A 24846-nucleotide genomic window follows, 5' to 3' on the forward strand; every position below is an offset into this window, starting at 1 on the left:
TACACACAACATTGTCTAAATGTCCGTTTTGGAGAGGATTCATGTAAACTATGTTGGTTATGTCTTAACAGTCCCTCCAGGATTTCACGATTTTTTTATGTGATTTTTGTGATCAAAATGACTGATTTTGTGGTGGTAATTTCCCTAAAATGTGTGAAAAAATTTGCGATTTTTATATTTTATAATTAGGACATCACATTTACCATAGTAGTATGTATTATGTATTATGTATACCATAATAGTATTATGTCAGATGCACAATAGTCATACATGACACAAATCACAAACAAAATGCATAAAGCTTGTTTATTTGGTCTAATCAAATTATTTTTAAAAAATTGTGCTGTAGCCTATTGTTGTTGCTTGATTAACATTAACAACAGCAGGTAAATTCGGTTACTGTCACTTTAAGACGTACTACAGTAATGACAAACGTCCCAATCAGTTATTACTGATTGTTTTACGTAAATACTTGCCAAGATGAATATTTTGAAGTAATTGTAGCTATGTGTATTTGTTCAAGCGCTATAAAGAGAATTCAATATTCTAACTAGGCCGACAGGCGGTGACATGCAGTCAGTCAGTCACACACACACACACACACACACACACACACACACACACACACACACACACACACACACACACACACACACACACACACACACACACACACTTGCAGTCAGAGACAGACTGTCACTCGACTGGCTGAAATTAGTTCTCTTTTACGGTATACTGCGCTTTTAATAATTCTTTTTAGTACCATCGAGCATATAATACTTTTTGTATTGTCATTCAATCATGTTAAACGCGTTAATAAGTTTGCCGTACTGCCTAATGAAAACCTGGGCGCTGAGAGGGCAGGAGAGACGCTTTTTCTTTCGCCATGTTTCTGACAGACCGCTCAGACATCACGCGTGCGCAACATCTATTCTGTAATCTGTACCCACGTAAAAATGCATTGAAACTTTAATTTTTTTTAATTTTTGTGATTATTTTGCGGTTAAATTAGGAATTATGCAGGATCGCAAAAAAATGTGACATTTTGTTGATTTTGCGTTGTATCCAGCGATCGCAGAATCGCGAAAAACTGGAGGGACTGTCTTAACCCTCTGGGGACCAGAGTGTTTTTGGGGCCCTTTGGATGTTTTGACATGCTCTGACATTTGTGCTTTTTTCAGTTGCTTATAAACATATTAATGGCACAGGTGAAATTAAACTCTATTTAGCACAAACAGGTCTACCATAATGTGTGAGCAACATGTATGTACATGTTTGTATTTTTGAGAGAATATTGTTTATGCGTGGTTATTGAAAAAACTAAAAAATAAAGTTTTTGAAATAAGGACACAAAAAACATACTAAATATGAGTCCACAAGACTTTTGACTAATGTACGTTGTTGCCTAGAGTTTTTGCTTCAAAATGATCTGAAAATCATCCTTCCTAATCATTCACATAAAACAATAGATTGTTTTAAATTGTGAAAAACATTTTTTTGTTTGCCAAGGCAATATGCGGATGGGCGGAACGGCCCAACCCCTATCATGAATAATTAAGTGGTTCTCAGACAGTGACCCTGCATAATAATGAGCCTTTCATTCAGGGGTGTCACACAAGAAAGAATGTAAGGACAATATATATATATATATATATATATATATATATATATATATATATATATATATATATATATATATATATATATATATATATATATATATATATATATATATTGTCATTGCATTCTTTCTTGTATATATATATATAGCCTACATGTATATATATATATATATATATTTTGTCATTGCATTCTTTCTTGTATATATATATATAACCTACATGTGTATATATATATATATATATATATATATATATATACACACACACACACACACACAAACACACACATATATATATATATATATATACAAACAATCAAAATATAAATGAAAGCCAAAAGCACATTTTTAGTCATACCTGGAAACAAATCCTGGTCAAATGCTATATGGGCCATTCTACAGAATTGGTTCAAAGTTACAGTTGGAAACATCTTGAAAAGAAAATAGTCTTTTCCCATAAATGTCTTATAAAGTATTATTTTTTAAAGTAGACCAATACAATAAAAATAAACCAGTCGCATTTCAAAGTCGCTCGCGAAATGAGCGCCAGGTGGCGCAAAGGGACATTTATCAAAACGTAAGTGGGGCTAATGTCAATTAACAACAGTTAGGATGAAATTCTACAAGTTATGGTAATTTACAAATAAGCCTACAACAAACATTTATTTTTAAACAAATATTTTTAAATATGCAACATGCACGTTTAAACAACAAACAATACAATCTGAACCAGCGCTCCTGTATTGAGACATGCAGCGCGTTTCAGTTACGATCCTGGTTCCAGTGGCCTTAATACATTCACGGCTTTTTAAAATGTCACAAAGCGTTTTGAGATGGTTTTGAATGAAATATTGAAGTTTATAATTAGGGTATTTTGGCACACCACGCCGAGTGGCTATGCATTATTCTAAAATCTGGCTTTATTCTGGCATGTTGAATTAGAGTTTGACAAACGCGGCGGCGCGTTCATTTGGATTTATTTTTCTCATAACAGCTAAAAGAACTTACTGCGTAATTGTTGGTCATACAGATAAGATATCATCTTTTAAAACTGTAAAAGGTCTACTTTTATTCATGTAGGCTAAAGTAGGCCTACACTCACACAGGCTAACGACAAAACGTTTTCTCGCTCATGTGAGAAACAAACGTTTGGGCATTTCTCAGTGAGGAAATTAATAGCCGAGCGGTAGAACTTACGGTTCATCATCAAGATGACACGGGTTCAAATCCCGATCAAACATGGTCTACTGCAAATTTTATATTTATTAATGCAGAGAGATTTGTCTAGCTCTAAAACTCTGTTACGCCATACAGTTTTTTGGTTATATTTATAAAATAAAATTACCATGCATTTCCATTTTACACTAGGAACAATAGTATCGAACACAACGACGTTGCATCTGTACCAATCGTACGAGGCTACCAATCGTAATTTCAAAAGCAGTTCTGTAAAAAAAGTAATTTTACATATATAGCCTATATATATATATTTTTTTTTATTAGGCCTATTATTATCATTATTATTTTGATTCCCTACAACCTAGAGTTTTTAAAAACATGGTTTTAAGTAAAGTGTGATTTGCCAGGGGGGACGGGGATTTCCTTCTGGTCTAAACATCCCTGCTTCTGCTGAATTATTTGAATCCCCACACCCCTCCCTCCACAGTAATCAATGCTATAGGCTACTTCACCAATAGACCATATCAAATATAAAATAGAGATATGCAACAAGCACGTTTAAACAACGACAAACAATAAAATCAAAACCAGCGTTTCAGTTGTTCATTAGTTCAAGTGGCCTTAATGCATGCACGGCTTTTCAAAATTTTACAAAGCGTGTTGAGATTATTTTGAATGAAATATTGAAGTTTATAATTAAGTGTTTTGGCAGACCACGCCGAGTGGCCCTATGCATTTTTCTAAAGTCGGGTTTTATTCGAACTTTTGCTAACGACAAAAACAGTTTATCTATCGTCTCTGTCTCCGGGAACTGCGCGTCACAAAAATGAACCGAAGCCACTTCAGCTCAGTCACTATAAGAAATCGGCTCTGTCTAAAGCCTTTAAATGTCTAAATATTCTGGCTAATAAATGTTATCTGATTATGTAATCCATATGAAAACGAGAGGTACAGAGGATGTACTCAAACATGTAGCCTGTAAGCGCTTCCCAATGAGAAAATGACAAGGGTGAAAATCTCGCTCTAATTAAATGTAGCAGGCTAAATCGCCCTGAATTAAAATGTAAAAACAGATCAAATAATGTATTTGTCGAAATGTTGCGATATTGTTTCATTTAAGTTCATAATTATTCAATACATGTTATTTAATTTAGCAGCATTACCACAAAGCACCGTGGTTCGATATTTATTTGAATAAAAAAATAAAAAATAAAAAACTTAATTCACAAATTGCATGCCTGGTTGAAAGGATCCAAAGATCCATGTAGACTTTAATATTGAGTTGAACATTTTGTTCATGAAAACAAATTAACATGCGTTTTTTTCAGATTATATTTAGTTTTGCTTGGAAAAAGCTGGCCCAAACCAGTTTTATTTCATCAATTACTGAAATAATGAAATATTTAGTAATAAACTTTTATGATAGAAATATCACTAGGCTACATGTAACTAAATCATTTAATTCCTTCATTATCAACACTGTCTAGAATAGCGATTTAAGTGTGAATTGCGACTTCTCTTTGTGTTAAGTCAGCCTCAGACTCCGATAGCCTGTGGGGGGTTGGAGGGACAGTTCAGTGCTGTATCGAGCGCGCAGGACAATAGGCATAGGTGTTAATGTTCCTCTTTCATATGGAGAGCGAGGGAGACTAAATAAACTTGTTAAAAAGAGATTCAGCGCGAGAGAGGCAAAGAAAAACGCATGTTTTAATTTAATTATGTTGCTTTGGACAATTTTCGTTTTGTAGGCCTACTGTTTTAATTGTTTAATATAGCTGTCATTTCTTTGGCAATACAAATTTAAAATGTCGCAAGAATAAGATTAGCCTAGTGTTTCTTATTTTGCATCGCAAAAGAAATAAACTCTAAACCCGATGCAACCCTGTTTTAAATTAAAAAAACTGTCCCGACACTTTATTTAAACCTTGAAATGTTCGAACTTGGTTTCAAACTTAGGTAATTTTAGTGTTCTTTTACATTACACAATAATTTAGCAGACTAAAGACGAGCTTCTTCATTTTCATTTTCTGATGCAATCGGCTGACAATCTTCCTTCATCAGTTTTTGTCGTTTGTGCAGCGGCTGCGGTTCTACAGGAATGTAGCAAATTTATGTTGTAATAATAATTAAACAAAACTCTTGACTTTAAATAAGTAAACAGTTATAAACAGTTAGCTATTTAAGCATCAAGAAGGTTAAATAAAAACGCTGTTGGCCAACATCAGTTAACAACATGTATGCTACATTGAGATTCGATCTCGAGTCGATTGAAGCTCCTCGAAGCGTGTGTTGTTGCGTTAACCACTGAGCTATCGTCTGTACGTCTGTAAATGTTTTTATTGCAATGTTTTACTTTTTCATTATTTATTCAATTTCATTTCAGTAGCCTAATTTCAGTATTGTGATTATGAATTATTTTAACTATACGTTTCACTTGTTGAATTCATCTGCTACCAGCTTTCAATCGCTCTGAATCAGTGCGGTGCGGCAGCAGCTTACGCATTAGAGAGAATAAACAAACACTTTTCAGAGTCTATGATTGTAGCGCCTCTTGGCGGTAAAAGGCAGAAAATACACCCCAAATTTTACCGCCGCGGTGGAACGGCTGATGTGGGCATTGTCATGGCTTGCCTCAACATTTGCGTTTGAATAGCGCGCGTCCTCCGTGGGCGTGTCAGATTAACGCGTAATGAAGTGTAATGAGCTGGGGAAAAAAAATCTGACAGCACTCTCTTTTCGTACAGATTACATAAACTGAGAATATTTGTTTTTTATATAAATTACATCATTGAAAAGAAGAGAATTCAAGCTTCATAAAGAAAAATCTCTCGTGCCTGTATGACAAGTATTTGCAGAGTTAGAGTTAATTTTTCGGACGTGTTTCAGAATGGACTGCACTGACAGAGAGAAGGCAAAACTCGCATCATGTTTATTTTTCTTTATTTGACAAAAAGCACAAAACTTTGTTTTTATTGTGAGTATACAGAAAAATAATAGACAATTAACAAGATCGATTGATGTATAACACTTATATGTACGATCAAAATCAACAGAGTATTTTAAGTCTATTTTTCTGCTATGTGAAAAAAAACGGCAAAACGCGCGGGCGCGTTTCTGGTCCCCAGAGGGTTAAACATTTGTGAGTGTATCGGATGTGCATCAGTGCAATTGTATCCGCATGTCATTCATTGGACATGATCCAAAAGTGACAGTGGGTAATAAACCTAATGCGGTCTGTGTCCTTAATTTTGATCAAGCAACAACAGAAAAAGAGAAAAGCATTCACTGTTTGTTAATAGCTTAAAAAAGGATTAAAATTTTTTTAATTCATGCAAATAAATATGTCTACTTGAAAGAATAAAGAATGATGTATGCAAATAGTTAAAGAATGCATATCATTCATTGAAAAGAATACTGTGTTCTACTTTAGGAAAAGTGGTTTTATTTAATTTTAAGATATTTTTTTCACAGCAGTTAAATCTGTATCTGTATTGCATGTTCTAAATAATAAATAATCTATAAAGAAATTCTAAATGAACGCATTACACTTACCTAAACCCATTAATATTTTAATCTTATTGTATTTCGTCGACTAAAACTAAAACAATTCAGATGACTAAAATATGACTAAAACTAAATGGCATTTTAGTCAAAAGACTATGACTAAAACTAAATCAAAATTTGCTGTCAAAATTAACACTGATAGCAATATATTTTGGGAAAAGCTAAACTAGTAGATGTGTTCATGTAAAAATAGCATGTGTAAGTGCCTGTAGTAAACAACAGTGTGCATCTGTTTCGTTCATTCACACATCAGGGCTCCAAACTAACTTTTCCACTGGTTGCACTGGTGCTACCAACTTTCTCAGTTGGTCGCACCAGCATATGATTTGGTCGCACTTTTTTTTTTTTTTGCTACATGCCATGGGATTAATCAATGCATGCTGATGAATAGTGGTCTTAATCTGCATACCATATATTTGCACTGATGTAAAAAGACTGACAGTGACACAAGACCTCATGTTAGCAAAATGTTTTAATCTTTTAACTATCAAATCAAAATATTCTCCAAAAAACAATTAAAAAGTAAAAAGATGACTGTGAAAAATAGTAGTATTTAATTAAATGCATTTATGATGAAATTCATTGTCATGTCAATTTGTGCTCATTTTGACCATGAACTATGCGCTGTCACTTAAATTCAGCACGTGCAGCACAGCAAAAATAGACTCGGTGTGTAAACGATCCATCAGTGTGCAATCAGTGCAATCAGTACCATCAGTGTGCAATGCGTGTGACATGTACGTTCGTTAATAAATAAACTGCAAGTGTCTTCCGGAAGAACATTGTAGACGGAGCTACTTCTCTCCGTTAATGTCAATGGCGAGTCACGCAGGCACTGGGCAACTCCGCAGCCGAGCCGACACCGGGATAAAATAGTCAGAATATAAACACTTATAGGCGTACCGTAGTGGTTCAGGATAAGTCAAAAACACGGTTTGGAAAATGGATTCATGATGTACTCGTTCATTTTGAACATACGGACTGCAGCAGCTGCTGATACAACGGTGTTCTTTTGCGCATGCATGAATTTAACTGAGTACATAAAACAAACACATAAAATTTTAACTCGCACATTCTCAAAAAATGGTCGCAGTCTGGAACCCTGCACATAGACATGCGATTCATATTTAAACGGTCTTTTTGTGGTTTACATAGACTATTGAAATTAGAACAAAGCACTTAAGAATAAAGAACTTACTATTCACAATCCTCAGCTGGATCCGTTGCTCCTCGAAATGAAATCGAAACCAGCACTTTTGAGGTAGATTTTTCCAGGATTATATTACTATTACGCTATTATTATTCCTCACAGCGTCACAAGATGACGTTAAAATGTAAGCAACTAATTTAGACCTGCAAACTGGGTGCTGGTGTGATGAGAAGTTCGTGCTCGGCTTTGTTTTTATGAGAGAACATTTAATTTTAAAACCTTTCTGCAGGACAGTAGATTATTATTTAATGTACACATGAGTGGGGTCAAGTTAAACATTTTAGTTTGAATTTTATTTTATACTGTGCATTGTTGCAATGTGCTAAATAAATATTTGCATAATTTGTAATTGATTTATTCTTTGAGAATGTTATATTAATTTATGCAATTGCAATGCCTTGATTTTTAGTAAAGTTTGTACACAGTCATAGCCATATATGCAATGGTACTAATAATTGGCATAATTCGCCTTTGGCTAAGCCACACCCTAGAATGTAGATTGACCAATCACAGCGCAGCCAAGAACGAGCTCCCACAGTGGTCCGACACTTTTTCACAGCACTCCATTGACTTTAACACAGGTGTCTCATATTTTTGGTCTCGGCAGGCTATTACCGTCGTAGTTTTATCTAAAATATGGTTAAACGTTGTGCCTGGGGGATTTGTAACACAGATACACGTTTTCCAGAGAGGTTGGAGGGGGGTGTCCGTTTTTTTCCCTTCCCAAAACCAAAGTCAAATCCTGACAAGTGTTGTCTAGCACAGTGTTTCTCAACCAGTGGGTCGCGACCAGTCCAGTCCGGCGCCTCATAGCTCTGCTCCGCGCTCAACTTATTTTTTTATACTCAAACATCTCCGCAACTTATTGATAGTCGCACGACACAACGAATCGATTATGAAATTCGTTGCCAACCTTTTTAATAATCGATTTTTATCGATTTAATCGATTCGTTGTTGCAGCCCTAATCGAAATAATTCCTTGGACAATTTATCGTCCAGCAAAATTTGTTATCGTGACAGGCCTAGACACATATTTAGTATGTGTTTTGTGGCCTTATTTCAGAAAGCTTAATTTTTTTGTTTTTTCAATAACAATGCATAAACATTATTCTCTCAAATACAAACATTTCTCACATATTATGGTAGCCCTGTTTGTGCTAAATAGTGTAATTACACCTTTGCCATTAATATGTTTATAAGCAACTGAAAACAGCACAAATGTCAGGGCATGTCAAAACATCTCAAGGACCCCAAAAACACCTTAGACCCCAGAGGGTTAATTCTTACAATTAAAGTTACAAGTTCAGTCTAGCGCAGTTTTTTTTTTTTTGTTCTTTGATTTAACAGACAGCAGCAGCTTTATTAGGACAGACATCATGTTTTCTTTCTCTACTGTTTACATTCACTTAAGACATAACCAGTGATGGGAATAACGGCGTTATAAATAAACGGCGTTACTAACGGTGTTATCTTTTTCAGTAACGAGTAATCAAACGAATTACTGTTTCCCCCGTTACAACGCAGTTACCGTTACTGACAAAAAAAATGTGGCGTTACTATAATTGAACTCACTGAAGCGGTTTTCATCCGAGTAGGCTCTCTCTCCGCCATAGGACCTGCAAAGTTTTTTTCTCTGGGGTGTGTGTGTTTATGAGGCGCCGGAGTGGACAAAAGCGAAGCGAACGGCGCGAGCGCGCTCAATGCGCGAGAGAGACCGAATGTGTCCGAGAGCGCGCTCAACAGTTGCACAAGAGATACCGAGGGTGTCCGAGCATTATATAGTTTGTTTATAAATAAATGACACATATCTGCAACGTTAATTAATTTACATGGTTATACAAATAAAATCTAAAAAATTATAGGTTATAAAATAAACCCGAAAATAACCTGCAGGGAACATTCACAGAAAACATCTTTGTTTGACCGGTTGTAAACACGTGCGGCAAACATGTCTAGAATTTGGCTTAAATAACCTCTGATGATGACGTTCGCTATAGGTTATAAAAATAGATTTTTATTTTTTTTGTGGTAATTGTTTAGTATTATATTGAGAGAGCACTTGTTAAACTGTTTACTTTTGTTAGGAAGAAAATACTTAGGCTACAGTAGGCTATGTCTACTAGTTGTGAAGTTGTGTAACAGTTTTATCATTTTAATATGCACAAAGAGTATGTATATTTTTTATTATTATTTATTTATTTTTGGTACATTTCTTAAGAAGCATAATTTATTTTTAAACTTATTTGTTGGCCAGTTGGGGTCTGTGCGATATTAAGTATAAACTATCTATAATGTTTTATTGTTCTACCATAGTAATGCTAATATTTAGAATAATATATTGAATTTAATAGGTGTCTCTCACATTGTCCCACAGCAACATTAAAATAGAATCAATTATTATTATAAAACATTGAACACTAATCTACACTATTAAGTGTCCATTTCATTAATTTAACATATTTAATACTGGGGGCATCCAAATTATTTGACATAGGCCTTTTTGATTTTTTTTTTTTAAAGTAACGCAATAGTTACTTTCTCTGGTAATTAGTTACTTTTATAATGATGTAACTCAGTTACTAACTCAGTTACTATTTGTGAGAAGTAACTAGTAACTATAACTAATTACTTTTTTTAAGTAACATGCTCAACACTGGACATAACCGACTGTGTTTACGTTAGGGCTGGGCGATAAAACGATAAGGATAATTATCGCGATATAATTTTTCTCGATAAAACGATATCAAGAGGTCGATAAATGTTCGATAATGTTTATGCGCCAAAAGCGGAACAAAACTCATTTGAACCGCGTGCGCTCACAGACTGTTTATCCGCTCGGCTCAAAGTCCAAACAGCAGCGCAGCGCAAGCACACTGGAGCAGACGCGTTTACTCTGATCGGCCTCGGTCACAAGATCCAGTGAGAAGCGCTTGAGTTCAGCGAAGAACACAAATGTTTAAAGGCAGATGAAACACCGCTGACAAACAGGAGAAACACTGCGCGCAACGATACAGTCAGAATCTGAGTTGATACTGAATCCATTTAGCCTATCATGGATTTACTGTAAGGTTAGCCTAGTAATATTAACTGCACCATGAAATGTGGGATATACATATTGAATTGTATAATATTATTAATGTAGACAATGTATTAAATGACTAATGGTATATAATTACAGTATTTAATAATGTATTTAACTGTTAGGCTACTGTTTTTCATACAAATACCATAGAAACCATAAAGTTACATCTTGCCATGATAGTGAGGTGCTAAGTTATAGGCTATGCCTGGTTTTATCTGTGGTTATCATGATCTAAATGCATGATACTGGATGACCAATGGTTTTTAATAAAACTCAAACAGTCAGAATATTACATTTTACCAAATAAAAATGTGGTCGTTACATTTTTTTTTTTTAAACAGATGTTACTGTTTTTGTTAATGAACATACATTTAACATAGTAGTATTAGCTTGAGTTAGGATGCAGATTTACTGTCAACTCACTGTCAAATATGCATTTCGAGACAAAACATGTAATTTGAATATTGCAGCATGCACTGCAAACTGCTGAAGAAATATTTTTCTATTCAGATATTAATTTTGTTAAGGAAAAATGACAAATGGTTGAATGTTCTACCTCAGATTTGTGAAATGTTCACCTGTTTGGCAAGTGTTTGTCATGATATGTTCTGACAATAAAGAGTAGTTTAAAACCACAGTTAACGCTCTGGTTTATACAACTTTCACTTAGGAGCAAAAATCTGCCTTTAAACATTTATCGTGATAATTATCGATATCGACTGATATAAAAAAAATATTGTGATAATTTTTTTGGGCCATATCGCCCAGCCCTAGTTTACGTGAATACTCACCAAGACTGACATTTTGACATTTATGTGAATTTGACCGTTTAAACGGAATATGTCACGAAAAAAGAACGGTTTATTGAGAGTTGAGAGTACCATATTGTCACTTAAAGACCTGCCACACATGACACACGTCCCATTTTCTCACATCTCTTTACGTTCATTTAAGACTTCATTTAATTAATTTAAGATAGTTTGAGAGGATACCGTATTTTCCGCACTATAAGGCGCACTTAAAAGCCTTTAATTTTCTCAAAAAACGACAGTGCGCCTTATAATCCGGAGCGCATTATATATGGATCAATTGGTTAATTGGATCAATTGGTTAATAACGCTCTACGTTATTAAATTCGCCCGGACACTCGCGCTCGTGTCCATCTTATGCCCGCTCTGTCACACGGCCAGTTCAACCTCGTATAAATCAGGTTATGTGTTTAAGTCACGTGCCCGCTCACTCTTACTAACAGACACACGAACAGACACACTGTCCCCGGCACTGCTCGCGCGTCACAGAATGTTCATAAAGCGCTCCCCGTTCACAGTAACCGGGTCGTCTCATTCAAAACAGCCAGCTGTTGCTGTCAGCGAGCTGCCGCACATGAATACTCATATGAGTCAGGCTGCGAATGTAAGTTACGTGCCTGCCCCAGCGCGCTCACGCTTACTAATAAACGCCTCGCCTCCGGCGCCGCGCACTCGCTACATTCCCTTTAGTACATCTAGTGGATGCATAACGCAAACCCAGTCAAACGTTTGACTGCAGTATCTTATGCGCCTTATAATCCGGTGTGCCCTATATATGAAAAATGTTCTAAAATAGGTCATTCATTGAAGGTGCGCCTTATAATCAGGTGCGCTTTGTAGTGCGGAAAACACGGTACTCAACAAAACGGGCAATTTGGCATTATTTTTTGTTTTTGTTTAAGCTCTGTCTGAAGGGGCTTTCTGTGCACATGCCGTGTGTGTGTCACAGACAGAAGATTCACAGATGCGCGTCAGTACAGCACTGCTTTCTATTTTGTCTTATCGCTCTTGAATGTTTTAGAAGCTTTTGCAAGAATAAGAGCATGATCATATAGCCTAATGTAACGCTAGCCAAAGGATGGCCGGAAAAATAGATGCTGGGTTAATTGCGTTAAATCTTTTTAACACATTAAACTGATTTTTTTTATTGCATGCGCGAACGCGTTAATTTTGACAGCATCAATATTTATATATTTTTTTTATTTCTGCTTTATTTTAATACTGAAATACTATTTTTAGCAGTTTTAGGAAACAACAAACCCGATTCAAATCAGTAATTCATTTTTTTTTAACTCTTCATTAAAAGTTCCTGCTCCATAAGAGTCATTCCTTCTGTGAATCAACTTACATAGGTCACACTGTATGTTTTTAAATCACAAAAAAATGGCTCTAGAATCAGACCTCTGGCTTTATTTTTATGCTTGGTATTGCATGCAGCCTGCATGGAATTTAATAACCAATATTGTGATTATTCAAATGCAGATCATAAACATTAAATATTTTACCCAGCCTTAAAATAGACATAAATATTTTAGTTGTGCTCACATGGAAAGGCCCACAGTAGTTCTTTTCTTCCACATATATTAAACTGTCAACCCTGTTGTGTCAGCTAATAACCTTTGGACCTATTTGGTTGCACATTCACCAAATCTACACCCAGAGCGAAAATGCTGGTTTTAAATGCCAGGCCTATTGCACTTCTTACACCAGCCTGCAGCTGTTTCATTTTGATGCATGCAAATGGCTTTTTGGGCTGAACTCATCCTCTAAATGCATTGTAAGAAAGCTCAAAGCATTTAAAAATTGTTAAATACACCTCAGGGACTGTGTGATAAATTGCACCGTTCTTTTGCGAAACTCAGTGCAACTGTCAGGCCTCCACACAAAAGGGCTGTTGTTAGATTGGTTAAGCAGTATGACCTTGGCAAATGGTTATCTTGTAGTATTTTTCATGGAATGTTGTACCACCCACTTGTATGATGTTGTTGGAAACAGCCCTGTTTTTCATTCTGGTTTTTCATGGGTGATTCTTCGGTATAAAAAGGTGGCATGAGAAGGACACAGCCTAAGGGCGAGCACAGATGTTGCCTCTCAGATGTATGCAATCCCGAATTCAGTTCTCATTCAAAGCTATTTGTAGCCTGCATGCCAGCCGAACTTAGCCCCGCCCACAACATTTGAGGATGGGAAGTTCGGTCTGGACTTGATCCGTTGTGAAGCAAGTATGCCCGAACCAAAGCTGTTCTGACCAATCAAATTGTCAGGGCGGGCTTTATTCGATGATGGACAGATGATCAACCGCAACGTAATCATCCACGTCACCAAAGCGCGCTTGGGTTGAATTCGTTTAAACCAAAGAATGGAGAATTGAGATGTGTAGATTCAGCCATCGCGTCTGTTATAGAAGATGTAGACAGCGCATTCATTTTAAAAGAGGAACAGAGAACCGCGATCAAGGCATTTATCGATCCAATTGAGTCCAGAGGCATTTTCTTTCCTAGTTCGGTTGAAACACGCCCCATAATCACAGCCCAATGGAGCAGTATCAGACTCACATTCTGACTAGAATCTGAGTATGACGACGTCAGGCTAAGCTTTTTGTGCTTGCATGGTCAAATACACACACAATAATGTAAAAATGCACATCGTGTGGAGTATTCGTGTAAACACAGTCTGTTATGCCCCGTGTGTGCGTAACAGTATATTAGATCCGTGCATTCATTCTTAAAGGGACATAAGCCTCATAACTGTTGTCGTCTGTTTTATTAATGTTAATAAAAAAAATCACTTGCTGCTTTTGACTGAATCACTTTTGTATCTTTAATATGAATCAATTTATATTTAATTCATACAGTGAAAGACTACAGTGTTTTATTTTTACATTTTATTATACCATTTCTGTAGTTTTCTTACTAAATAATGCTACTGTACCTGAAAAACTTAGTTTAATTAGTTTTTTTTCTATTGTATTTGTTCTATTGTTTGTAATTTGTTGCTTTTTTCCTATTTTTAATATAAAAATAAAATAAAATGGCCTGCCTTGCTTTATTACAGAAGACTGCCAGTCATGTGTAATGATTGCAGTCAGCTTAATAATAATATTGGGTTTACTAAAATGGCAAGAAAAACTAGATACATTTCAAGCTTCACATTTAATTCAGTGGGACTTTTTTTCTTCAAGACCCATTCAACTGTTTACCACAGTCAAATAAGAAAAGTAATGCAAAACAATAAAATCAATGCATATATCAATATCAATATCGATATCAATTGTGACCAAGAATTGATTTGAATCAAATCTCGAGGTACCAAAAAGAGATTCCCACCCCTAGTGAGAAGCTTTTACATAAGTGGTGTTTGCTATGGCAAGCATCACTATTACTATCGCTCATAATTATGTTTAGGAACTTGAACAAACTCCTAAAACTAGAACTTTGGTGTGTTACTCATCCAAGGTGTTCATGCTGCAGAGATGAATCTCTTGGAAATGCACAATTGACAGTAGCTTGTGTTGACAGTAGCAGTAGCTTGAACTTTATTGTAAGTTCATAAGGGATGCAGGTGTAAAATAATTTTTATTAAAGAGTAACAGCTGAAAAAATATTAACAAAAAAAATTGTAGCCTATGTTCAAATACAATCTGTGTGGTTCAAACTTTGGTTCTAGACTTTGAATGGAAAGAATACTGATGATGTTTCTTAGGTAGAATTAAACCCAAACAACCACATAAAACTGTTTTAAAAACATTAACCAAACCAAACCACCTGCAACACTAATATCGTAGTGGTGAGTTTTGCACTGGCTTTTTTCCTCATAAAATGTAAAAATCGAGTACTCCGTTCTATTCCTACTATCAGAGATGAACTTGGGTGGGTCCTCTTAAGCATGGCATGTGACATTGCTTTATAGATTTAGTTTTTTCCTCCACAGAAGCACTCAAACATTTTATGTGCTCTGCTGATCTGAAGGCTTGGTAATGACCTCTCTCAATGCCTTGGGCAATGGATGACATTTGTTTGGAAACATTGTAGAGCTTGTTCTTGTGGCATTTACACATTTAGACATTTACAGACATCCGTTACATTAGTACTAATGTTAGAACTAAACTCAATAAGCTGTACTCTGTCCTGACTAATACAGTTTGTTCAAACACACACTTGTTCATAAAACAGACCAATGGAGATGTGTTTTTAACCTGTTAACCGTCACCAGTGCGTGGGCGCTCTGAAGCGTTTTTTTTTTAAATAGTTCAAAGTTACTATCATATTTAATGTTATTAACTTGACAAACTATACATCATTAAAACGATATAAGACTCAAGTTTCAGTATTTGACCACTATTGTATTCTGAGAAACTTATAGTGACAGTTATGTCTTGATTTGTGTCAGGAGTTATGAAATTAAAAAATGAGTCGTTACCTTTAATATGAATTATGTGCGTCAGCTGCTCTCATTCAGAAAAAAACTCCCGTGCGATCGTCATGACAGCGATTCACAAAACAACGTCCCTCAGGGCTTTTAGCTCAAACATGTGCAGATTTGGAGAAATATTGATAGATTATCATAGGTTTACATCAGATTTCTATAGACAGGAATAATATTTATTGAATTTATACCCAAATGCGTCGATGTAATCATTTTGAGCGCTGTATACTCTGATGTACTGAGTTATCCATTCATACTGAAGTCTGGGGCGCTGTTGCACAGTAAAGTCCATATATGGATCACATGAAGAAGAGCCATAATCATGTGACATTCAGGAAGTCCTGATACATAAACAAAGCTATCCGAGATCGCTGTAAAGTGCAGATAAAGATGTTTTGAAGACAATAAACATGATTGCAATGATATTTGATTTACCTGTGTTCTTCGAGTCATGTCAGGTATTTTCATAATAATAGATTATATGTATAATGTAATGCTAATCGAGATAGACTTTCAAATTGTGCAGAATACAATAAAATAATATATTTTCTATCTGATTTTTTTATCTGAAGCCAAATCAGATTACAGAAAGTTATTTAAAACACTCGACTTGCGCTATAAAGTAAGTTTAGAGCACAAACATAGTTTTATTCTCATAAATTGTCGTGTATTGATGGTGTGCTAAGCTAACATGCTAGCTAGTACTGAGCACCTGCTACCTAACTTCGGTGTAATTTTTATGATTTTTTTTTCTAAATAAGAATGCTTACTGAAATGTTTCGTTTTTCAAAAAGGGCATTTGATACAGTTTCACTGTGAAGTGAGAACTTTTATAAAAGAAATGAGGGATTGAAACATTGTGAATTGCTAGTCGTTAGTGATTATAATGCAGACAAAAGAAAAGCATATTTAGAGCAATAATCAGGGTGGAGAGGTGTGAATATGTGCAGGGGAGACTGAGACTGAATGGGGCTCGTTTTTGCATCACAAAACAATAGAGGCAATAGACTGAATAGATGCTTATAAGATGACAATAAACCCCAGTCTAATCAAAATAAAGTCATATGACATGATCTTGAAAAACATTGAACTAAATACAGAGTTTTAGACTTATCATCTTCAGATTTTAAATATAACATGGCCAGACATGTGGCTTTAGCTGCAGTGCATTTCTAGATTGCTACAATGCCAACTTCAATTTTATTTTCATGAATATGTTTCATAAAAATAAATGTATAATAACTTTACAAAACTTTGAAGCTATTTATAACTATTTTTTTCATTATGACAATAATTAATTCTACCTTTACAATAAACTTCCAGGTGTCAGCTTTCAAATGAGATCTTACTTGTGCTTTTAGTACAAAGGGTTCATGAACTGTATCTGTTTCAGTTTGGGAATGCCATATCTGGGGATTTTTCAAAAATGGGGTTGCAGGTTAACAGGTTTTGACCGCACTTTAGGTACTTTAAACTATGATGAGACTTTTAGCGGCTGGGATAAAATAATGCTGAAGAGAGGGAAGTATCATTGACCTTGGCAGTTAATTCATGTTTAAATACAAGAATCAGGTCACTTTGCTCAGAATAAAACCACCCTGGTCTGATATCTCTTCTGAGGTTAAGAGGTCAATGCAGTGTACAGTGAGGCTAAAGCTTGACTGACGCTGAAGGAGTGGACAGTAATCCAATCTGGGTTAAAATCCACCTCAGGGCTTTCCAACATCCAGCGCTTTACTTTTTATGGCTACCATCACTGACTGTACAAGTGTGATAGTGGCAAATTGGCCGTAGCGCTGGTAGATGAATCCCAGTCCAAAATTTCATCTCGGATCACTGCTAGCACACATCAAAGAGTGAGTTAGGGTTAGGGTTAGGGTTAGTTTGGGTTAGGGTTAATTGGGTTAGGGTTAATAATTAGGGTTAATTTGACCGCACTTTAGGTACTTTAAACTATGATGAGACTTTTAGCGGCTGGGATAAAATAATGCTGAAGAGAGGGAAGTATCATTGACCTTGGCAGTTAATTCATGTTTAAATACAAGAATCAGGTCACTTTGCTCAGAATAAAACCACCCTGGTCTGATATCTCTTCTGAGGTTAAGAGGTCAATGCAGTGTACAGTGAGGCTAAAGCTTGACTGACGCTGAAGGAGTGGACAGTAATCCAATCTGGGTTAAAATCCACCTCAGGGCTTTCCAACATCCAGCGCTTTACTTTTTATGGCTACCATCACTGACTGTACAAGTGTGATAGTGGCAAATTGGCCGTAGCGCTGGTAGATGAATCCCAGTCCAAAATTTCATCTCGGATCACTGCTAGCACACATCAAAGAGTGACCTCTATTTTTCATATTCTGTGTGCATAAGAAAACCCGACAGAGTTGGAAGCTCCTGTATCTCACAGTAACACAGATCCCCTTATCTCTGATATTGCCAGTTTTTTTTTTGTAACTGCCAGCTTATTTAGAACCCAGTGCCCTCTCTTTCTACCTCTGTTTTCCTCCCACCCCCTTCTGTGGGCTTGGAGACTGGTGACAAAACAGTTAACAGTTTTATTTGCTCCCAAACTATAGATTTCTCCAGGAGTTAATTTATTTATGTATGACTGTGAAGGGTAGAAACTGGATCTGAGATGGAGATTCCCATTAGATGTGCAAATTTGGTACATTGTATGTGTTGCATCTGTATATTGTGAGTGTTCAAGCGCATGAGGAAGTTTGTGTGAACTGCTGTGTGAAAGAAAAAAAATCATAACATATAAAAATATTTCATAACATTTAGTCTTTTTCCCACCATTTTATCACAACATGATGCTTCATTCACAAGCACAAGTGTTCCAAGTCATTTAGATGGTGTCAACATTTCCTGTCTGTTCTGTCACAAAATGTTCAAACTTTTAGCCATTAAAAAATTAAATCAATCAAAATTAATTTCAATCAATGAAAATTAAATAATCAGCCATTAAAATTAGGCCATTTTTCAGTTAATTTATGAAATAATTTAAAACCTGTCTGTCTCATTCTGTTCCAGTTTCTCTGTGGTACATCTCGCACAGCAAGACCCCTTGAACTTGGGAATATTGTATCACCTACCTGAAGCATTCCTTCATCACTCAGTCTTACGTTTACAAGCTGATAGATTGAAAGTCCCACATCGTGAGCCGTGACTGAAACTCAAAATGGCTAACAACACTGCAGACCACCCACCGGGTAACTCGGTCACCGAGGTTGACCACGATGGGGACTTTGGCTGCACGACAACGCATCTCCGTGACCTGATGGAGCTCCGCAGTGGCGATGCGGTCAACAAGATTGCAGAATGCTACGGAGACGTGCAAGGAATCTGCCGCAGGCTCAAGACCTCACCTATCGAGGGTAAGGAGCAGTGAGGATCTACACCTACACATGCACAACCACTTGACACAGTTGTGAAAGCACTGCTCCGTAGGGCTGGGTGACATGGCAAAAAAAATGTATCTCTTTTTTTTTTTTAGAGAACTATTGATCAATTCATGATTTTTTTTAATTTGATTTTTTTTTATGTTTAAAGCTGCTGTCCGTAACTTTTTTAAGTTAAAAATAATCCAAATTAATTATAAAAAAAACAAAACATCTTCAGCCAGTGTTCAAAACTATCTGCTTGCCATAGCTAGATTCAAAACGGTTAGCTTGTAATAATGATTTTAATTCCAGTGGTACTGGTGGGTTTTCGCGGGAAATTCGAGCATGTCTTTGCGTCATTACGTCACACCCGTAAACATAAAGAAGGAGTTTCGGCTAGCCGGCTATACTGCACGTGAGGAGATGTAGAGATAGGCTTTTCTCGCAGCACTTTATATGATTAAACTTATGGCGGATCCAGAAAGATCCAGACAACAATCATCAGTGTCAACTGGAGATTAACCAGTTATAAAACCCAAAAGACTTCGTACTTCGGATTTAAAGTGGAAAGAGAAAGAAACCGTCTCATGCGAACACAAGGATACACATCGGTGGGGCTTTTGAAAGGTGCGTGAACTCCCGAAGAGTTCGAAACGGAAGAAGAGACAGCTTTTTCTGCTGAACAAGTAAGACATTTCAATAGTTCAATCGTGTAACAGTACGTTTTCTTAATTCACACAGTTATGGAGTTTCCTTTGTTGTGCCTTTCTCGTTTAACGTTAGCTATTATGGAGAATATGAATTCTGAACTACACAGGTAATCATAAAACACATTAAATAACGTTAGTCACGCAATGCTGATGTTGTTAACATGAACAATTTGAGAACAAAGTAGGCTATGATTTGCACGGCTGCTGTAAATCGCGCTGATTAAATCTAACGATCGCTTGTCATGTCGAATGCTTTTCCCCCCTTAGTTGATCAGAACAAAAATGGATGTTACTTGTTCAGAAGACATTTTCCGGTGAAAATTCTTATGTTGGTCAAGCTTTCAAAAAGTGAATCTGTGATTCTGAATGACAGTATCCACACAGCGCGGTGATTGACAGCACCACTCGCCTCAAAACACTGTGTTCATCCGCGCTGTTTCATGCCGATTTACAACCCACGTAAAGATGATAATTCCGCGAATCACTGCAGTTACAGATTTCGAGCAGAGATGGCGACAAAAAGGGAAAAAGCTACGGACTGCAGCTTTAACTTAAAAACGTAACTGCAATATAATTTAAGTAACATTCTCTTTATTAACATCTGTTTAAAACAGTTATATTCCAAGTGCACTACACCTGAAGTGATCAACATGGTGTAAATGTAAAACAAATTACTTAGTTAAGTATCTTTGCAGAAATTATGCAGGAGTTAAGAATGCAAATATTGTACAAACTTACTTTAAACATATCCTTTTACTAAATAATAATAAAAAAATGACAAAGTTTAAAAACAGTAATAGGCTATTATTAACAGCAAATATGTTGTAAAAATAGACAATAACCGCACCTTTCAGCCTGTTAACTTCAACCTAAAAGGTCCTGTTATTTTCTTTACATGTTTTTGCATTCCATTGCGCTGCTTTTCTATTGTTTTTATGGTTGGCGGAAGTGTTTGGCTGTTGCACTCGTCTCGCATCTTTTGCAGCGTCTCACCCATGAAACGGCTTACTAAAAACGCGGCACGTATCTGCAACTTGCGTCTAAGAACTTAGCTTTTTTCCCATTCCACTGCCCGCATCTTGTTTTTTTCCATTTTTTCAATATCGCATAACAGCTGCTTAAGATTTTCTTCTCTTAACTGTTATCATTGCCGTATTGTCAGAATATCTAATTGTAACGTTTGCTAACATTTTTATTCAAAACTGCGATTTCTGGATTTAAAAATATAAAATCGTGGCAAAACATTACATTCGAATTAATTGAAAAAATCGGGAAAATCGCTCAACCCTAGTGGTGCATGTTGCACTCGTTCTCAGAAACGTAATCAATTCTTTATTTCAACTGAATTACATTACAAGTGTTATTATTTCAAAACTCTTTTTTTTTTATTCATTGTTTTATATTAGAAAGTATTTTACAAAAACACTAAATTAAAATCTGTTGCATATTTCAGGTTTTGATTTATCCCCACGTTTTAATATTTGTTGAATCCTTTGCAGCAATGAAAGCTTGATGAAAAGGATCCCCACAGCACCATACTTCCCTGAAGGCATGGTGTTATGTTTGTGTGTTGTGCTTTACATGTGCTTTGGAAAAGTTCAATCATCTTGTCATCTGACCACAAAATCTTTTATTGCGTCACAGCTGGAGCACATGGGCATTTGAAGCTAACTTAGGACGTGCTTTGCATGGCTTCTTTAGAGTAATGGCTGCTTTTGTGTCACCCTCAGATACGTGCCAGTGTTATGCAGAGCTTTTGAGATGGTAATTTGATGTTTCTACTTCTGGGTAATTGAACTGCTTTTCCTAATTTAAACATTTTAGTTCTTCAGTCTTAGGTTTCACAGCTAACCTTCAAATTCATTAAGGGAATATTTTGGGTTAAATACAAGTTTAGCTCCATTTCTGGCACCTACAAAGTTTTTGTTTATTTATTTTGCTTATTTTATTTGTTTACTTAAAGCTACAGTCTGTAGTTTTTCCTCTTTGAAGCCATCTCTGTTTGAAATCAGCAATTGCAGTCATTCGCGGAATTATCAACTTTACGTGAGTTGTGCCTCGGCACGGCACAGCCAATTCATTTGCATTTGGAGAGTGTGCGCCTGTCAGTCACCGTGCGGTGTGGATACTGGCATTCAGAATCACAGATTATTCCTTTTGGAAGTATGACCAACATAATAATTTTCACTGGAAAATGTCATCTGAACAAGTAAGTAACATTCACTTTTGTTCTGGTTCTGACCAACTAAGGGAAAAAAATCATTGCAGTAAATCACGCTGATTAAATCTAACAATCGCTTATCATATCACGTAAAACCGTGCAAATTATACTTTGTTCTCAAATTGTTAATGTTCAATAGGGGTGTAACGGTACATGTATTCGTATTGAACCGAAACGGTACGGGCGTCATGGTTCGGTGCATGAATTTACACGGAGAATACACGGTATAAAAATAAATAAAACTCGCGTGCAAATTAATTAATGTAATGCGGAACTACCGTTGGATACACGGGTTCTTTAGGGACACATAATCTGTAGCCCCGCCTAGGCGAGCTCCGCCTATGTGCAGTTTTTTGTCAGGTCGACGACGGTCCAGTGAGTGAGTCAGAGATAGCAGCACTAAGGACGAGTATGGCGAGTGGTGGCGACCCACAAGAGTTAGAGGACCCGCCGGCCTCTTTAAGATCGCAAGTTTGGTTAAACTTCGGTTTCCCAGGAAGTTACTCTCTCTCTCTCTCTCTCTCTCTCTCTCTCTCTCTCTCTCTCTCTCTCTCTCTCTCTCTCTCTCTCTCTCTCTCTCTCTCTCTCTCTCTCTCTCTCTCTCTCTCTCTCTCTCTCTCTCTCTTTCTCTGGTTAATTCATAACAAAATTATTACAGCGCTACTTTATTTCACTTCAGAATTCTAGATCTGAGCTGTAGATAAACGGGAGGGGAAAAAATCAGAACTACAGTGTTTCCCCTACCATTGTTTAGGGAAATGGTAGGCCCGCCCCCCCCTGAAATGCTGACGAAATCCAGTCATAAAAAAGGAATTTAGTGTATAACGCGGAATTTCACGGAATTTGTAAATTTGAGGAAAAAATAGAAAGCAGTTCAGTACACTTGAAATCAAATCGCGATGTAGACTAGTGTGTGTGGATATTAAAACACAAAGACTATTTAAATACAAGTCCTGCATGTTCTGTGTGAATGAATGGTGCCGCCGACGCGCAGTTTCATTTACCACACACACACACACACACACACACACACACACACACACACACTGAAGCACGTGTGACGCTTGCGCTGTTTTTTGGCCTATATGAAGTAGGGCTGTCAACGTATATTCTAAATTCGAATATATATTCGAATAGTTTTAAAAAACAGAAATTCGAAGGTGAAAATTAATATTCGAATCATGTGGAAAAACACGCGCGCGGTAGCAGAGGCGGGGCTGTCTGCTTTGCGAGTGGCAAAATTCTGAAGCTTAAATAAAACGCATTTTCCAGCTGCACAGCTAGCACAGTGAGTGTCTGGCTCACTCATTGGCTGTGCTGCGGCAACTGCACATCCAATGGCACGGACGCCTCCAACGTGTGCGCCAATGAGCTAGCATTACATCAGACACGTCAGAGCCCGCCAAGGGGGCGTGGCCAGACACCCTCGAAATAGCCATAGTAGCAGGCTAGCTAGCAGCAGTTTACCCATGAGTTTACCACAGCACAGCTCGCTCGGAGCGTTCAATGTCGGTTCTATATACTGTAAAACTTCAATTAATGTTAATAATATTTGTTTCAATCACCGAATGAAGCCTGCTATATTTAGGACAAGAGTTGCAACCTTAAATTGCTTGCACAAAACTCTTGATCAGCACTCAACATTTGTTTATTGTTGTTCATTTAAACCGTTATGCGCAGAGAGCGTGAGGGCGAGAGAGAGAGCGAGAGAGTGCCTGTGAGTGCGAGCGAGAGTAAGGTCTGCGGTCTTGGCCATTAGTTGATTTACTTGGCTTTGTGTAAGTTAATACGTTGTCAAATATGTTTAAACTTAAATAAACTACCTATACAAGTAGTTGTGTCTCTTTGTATTAATTTGTCCTGTTATTGACGTAATGCGCAACCAGATATTCGAATAGTTCGAATATATGTGTTTTTTTTAGAGGGAATATTCGAACGTCATTTTTGAGCAATTTTGACAGCCCTAATATGAAGACACAAATGCATGAACGTCCTCTCCAGGCTCTAGATCCACTCTGAAAGTCACTTCGTGATCATTTCACCGCTTCATTTGAGAAAAACTATCATCATGACATAAACACACAGAAACTCAAAAGGTCTTCACGGCAACCCGTCAAAATAAAAGTTCGGTTTAACTTGACAGAAATATATTACTGTTGTACTGTACATTAGAATTTAGATGTCCCAATGTAATGATACTAACACTAATCCAAATAAATTATCATTATCATTCGCAGTTTCCACACACACACACACACACTGAAGCACGTGTGACGCTTGCGCTGTTTTTTGGCCTATAGAGGGGTTTCACGACGCGTCATCAATCCGGAAGTCGGCCATTTTGGAGGCACAGAACGTGAATAATGCCACTGAACTGAATGGACTCGCAAATTTGGCTGATTATTGCTGCTGAAAAATGGTCGAGTTTTTGTCTGTACCAATCGGTCACATCGGGAAAAAACATGTCGAGTGCTATAGACTGTCAAAAGTTAAAGAGAAGAGTGCAAAAAACTGATGAAAGAAGGCGTTTGTGGTTGAGAGAGGTACAGCATCAGACACATGTAAATGAAGCGTTGACTATGGCTAAAATGTCGACGCAGTTAATGTTAACTATGGCTACATTCACACTGTCAGTCCAAATCC

At 36.7% G+C, this 24846-nt stretch overlaps 1 protein-coding gene across 6 annotated transcripts in view; it reads left to right on the forward strand.

Moving 5' to 3' along the window:
* The window catches only part of atp2b4 (ATPase plasma membrane Ca2+ transporting 4), a 281849-nt gene that overhangs the window by 127531 nt on the left and 129472 nt on the right, over nucleotides 1–24846 (forward strand). For 5 of the 6 annotated variants that reach the window (XM_056269832.1, XM_056269827.1, XM_056269830.1 and 2 more), the window contains exon 2: nucleotides 18923–19266. In XM_056269832.1, the coding sequence (XP_056125807.1) occupies nucleotides 19071–19266 (196 nt within the window). In that variant the 5' untranslated portion in view covers nucleotides 18923–19070. The remainder of the gene's footprint in view (nucleotides 1–18922; nucleotides 19267–24846) is intronic. The other variant, XM_056269828.1, reaches the window with a different exon arrangement.

This window comes from Rhinichthys klamathensis, unplaced genomic scaffold, assembly GCF_029890125.1.
Source record: "Rhinichthys klamathensis goyatoka isolate OS25496 unplaced genomic scaffold, OSU_Roscu_1.1 h1tg000291l_1, whole genome shotgun sequence".
NCBI classification, from domain to species: Eukaryota; Metazoa; Chordata; class Actinopteri; order Cypriniformes; family Leuciscidae; genus Rhinichthys; species Rhinichthys klamathensis.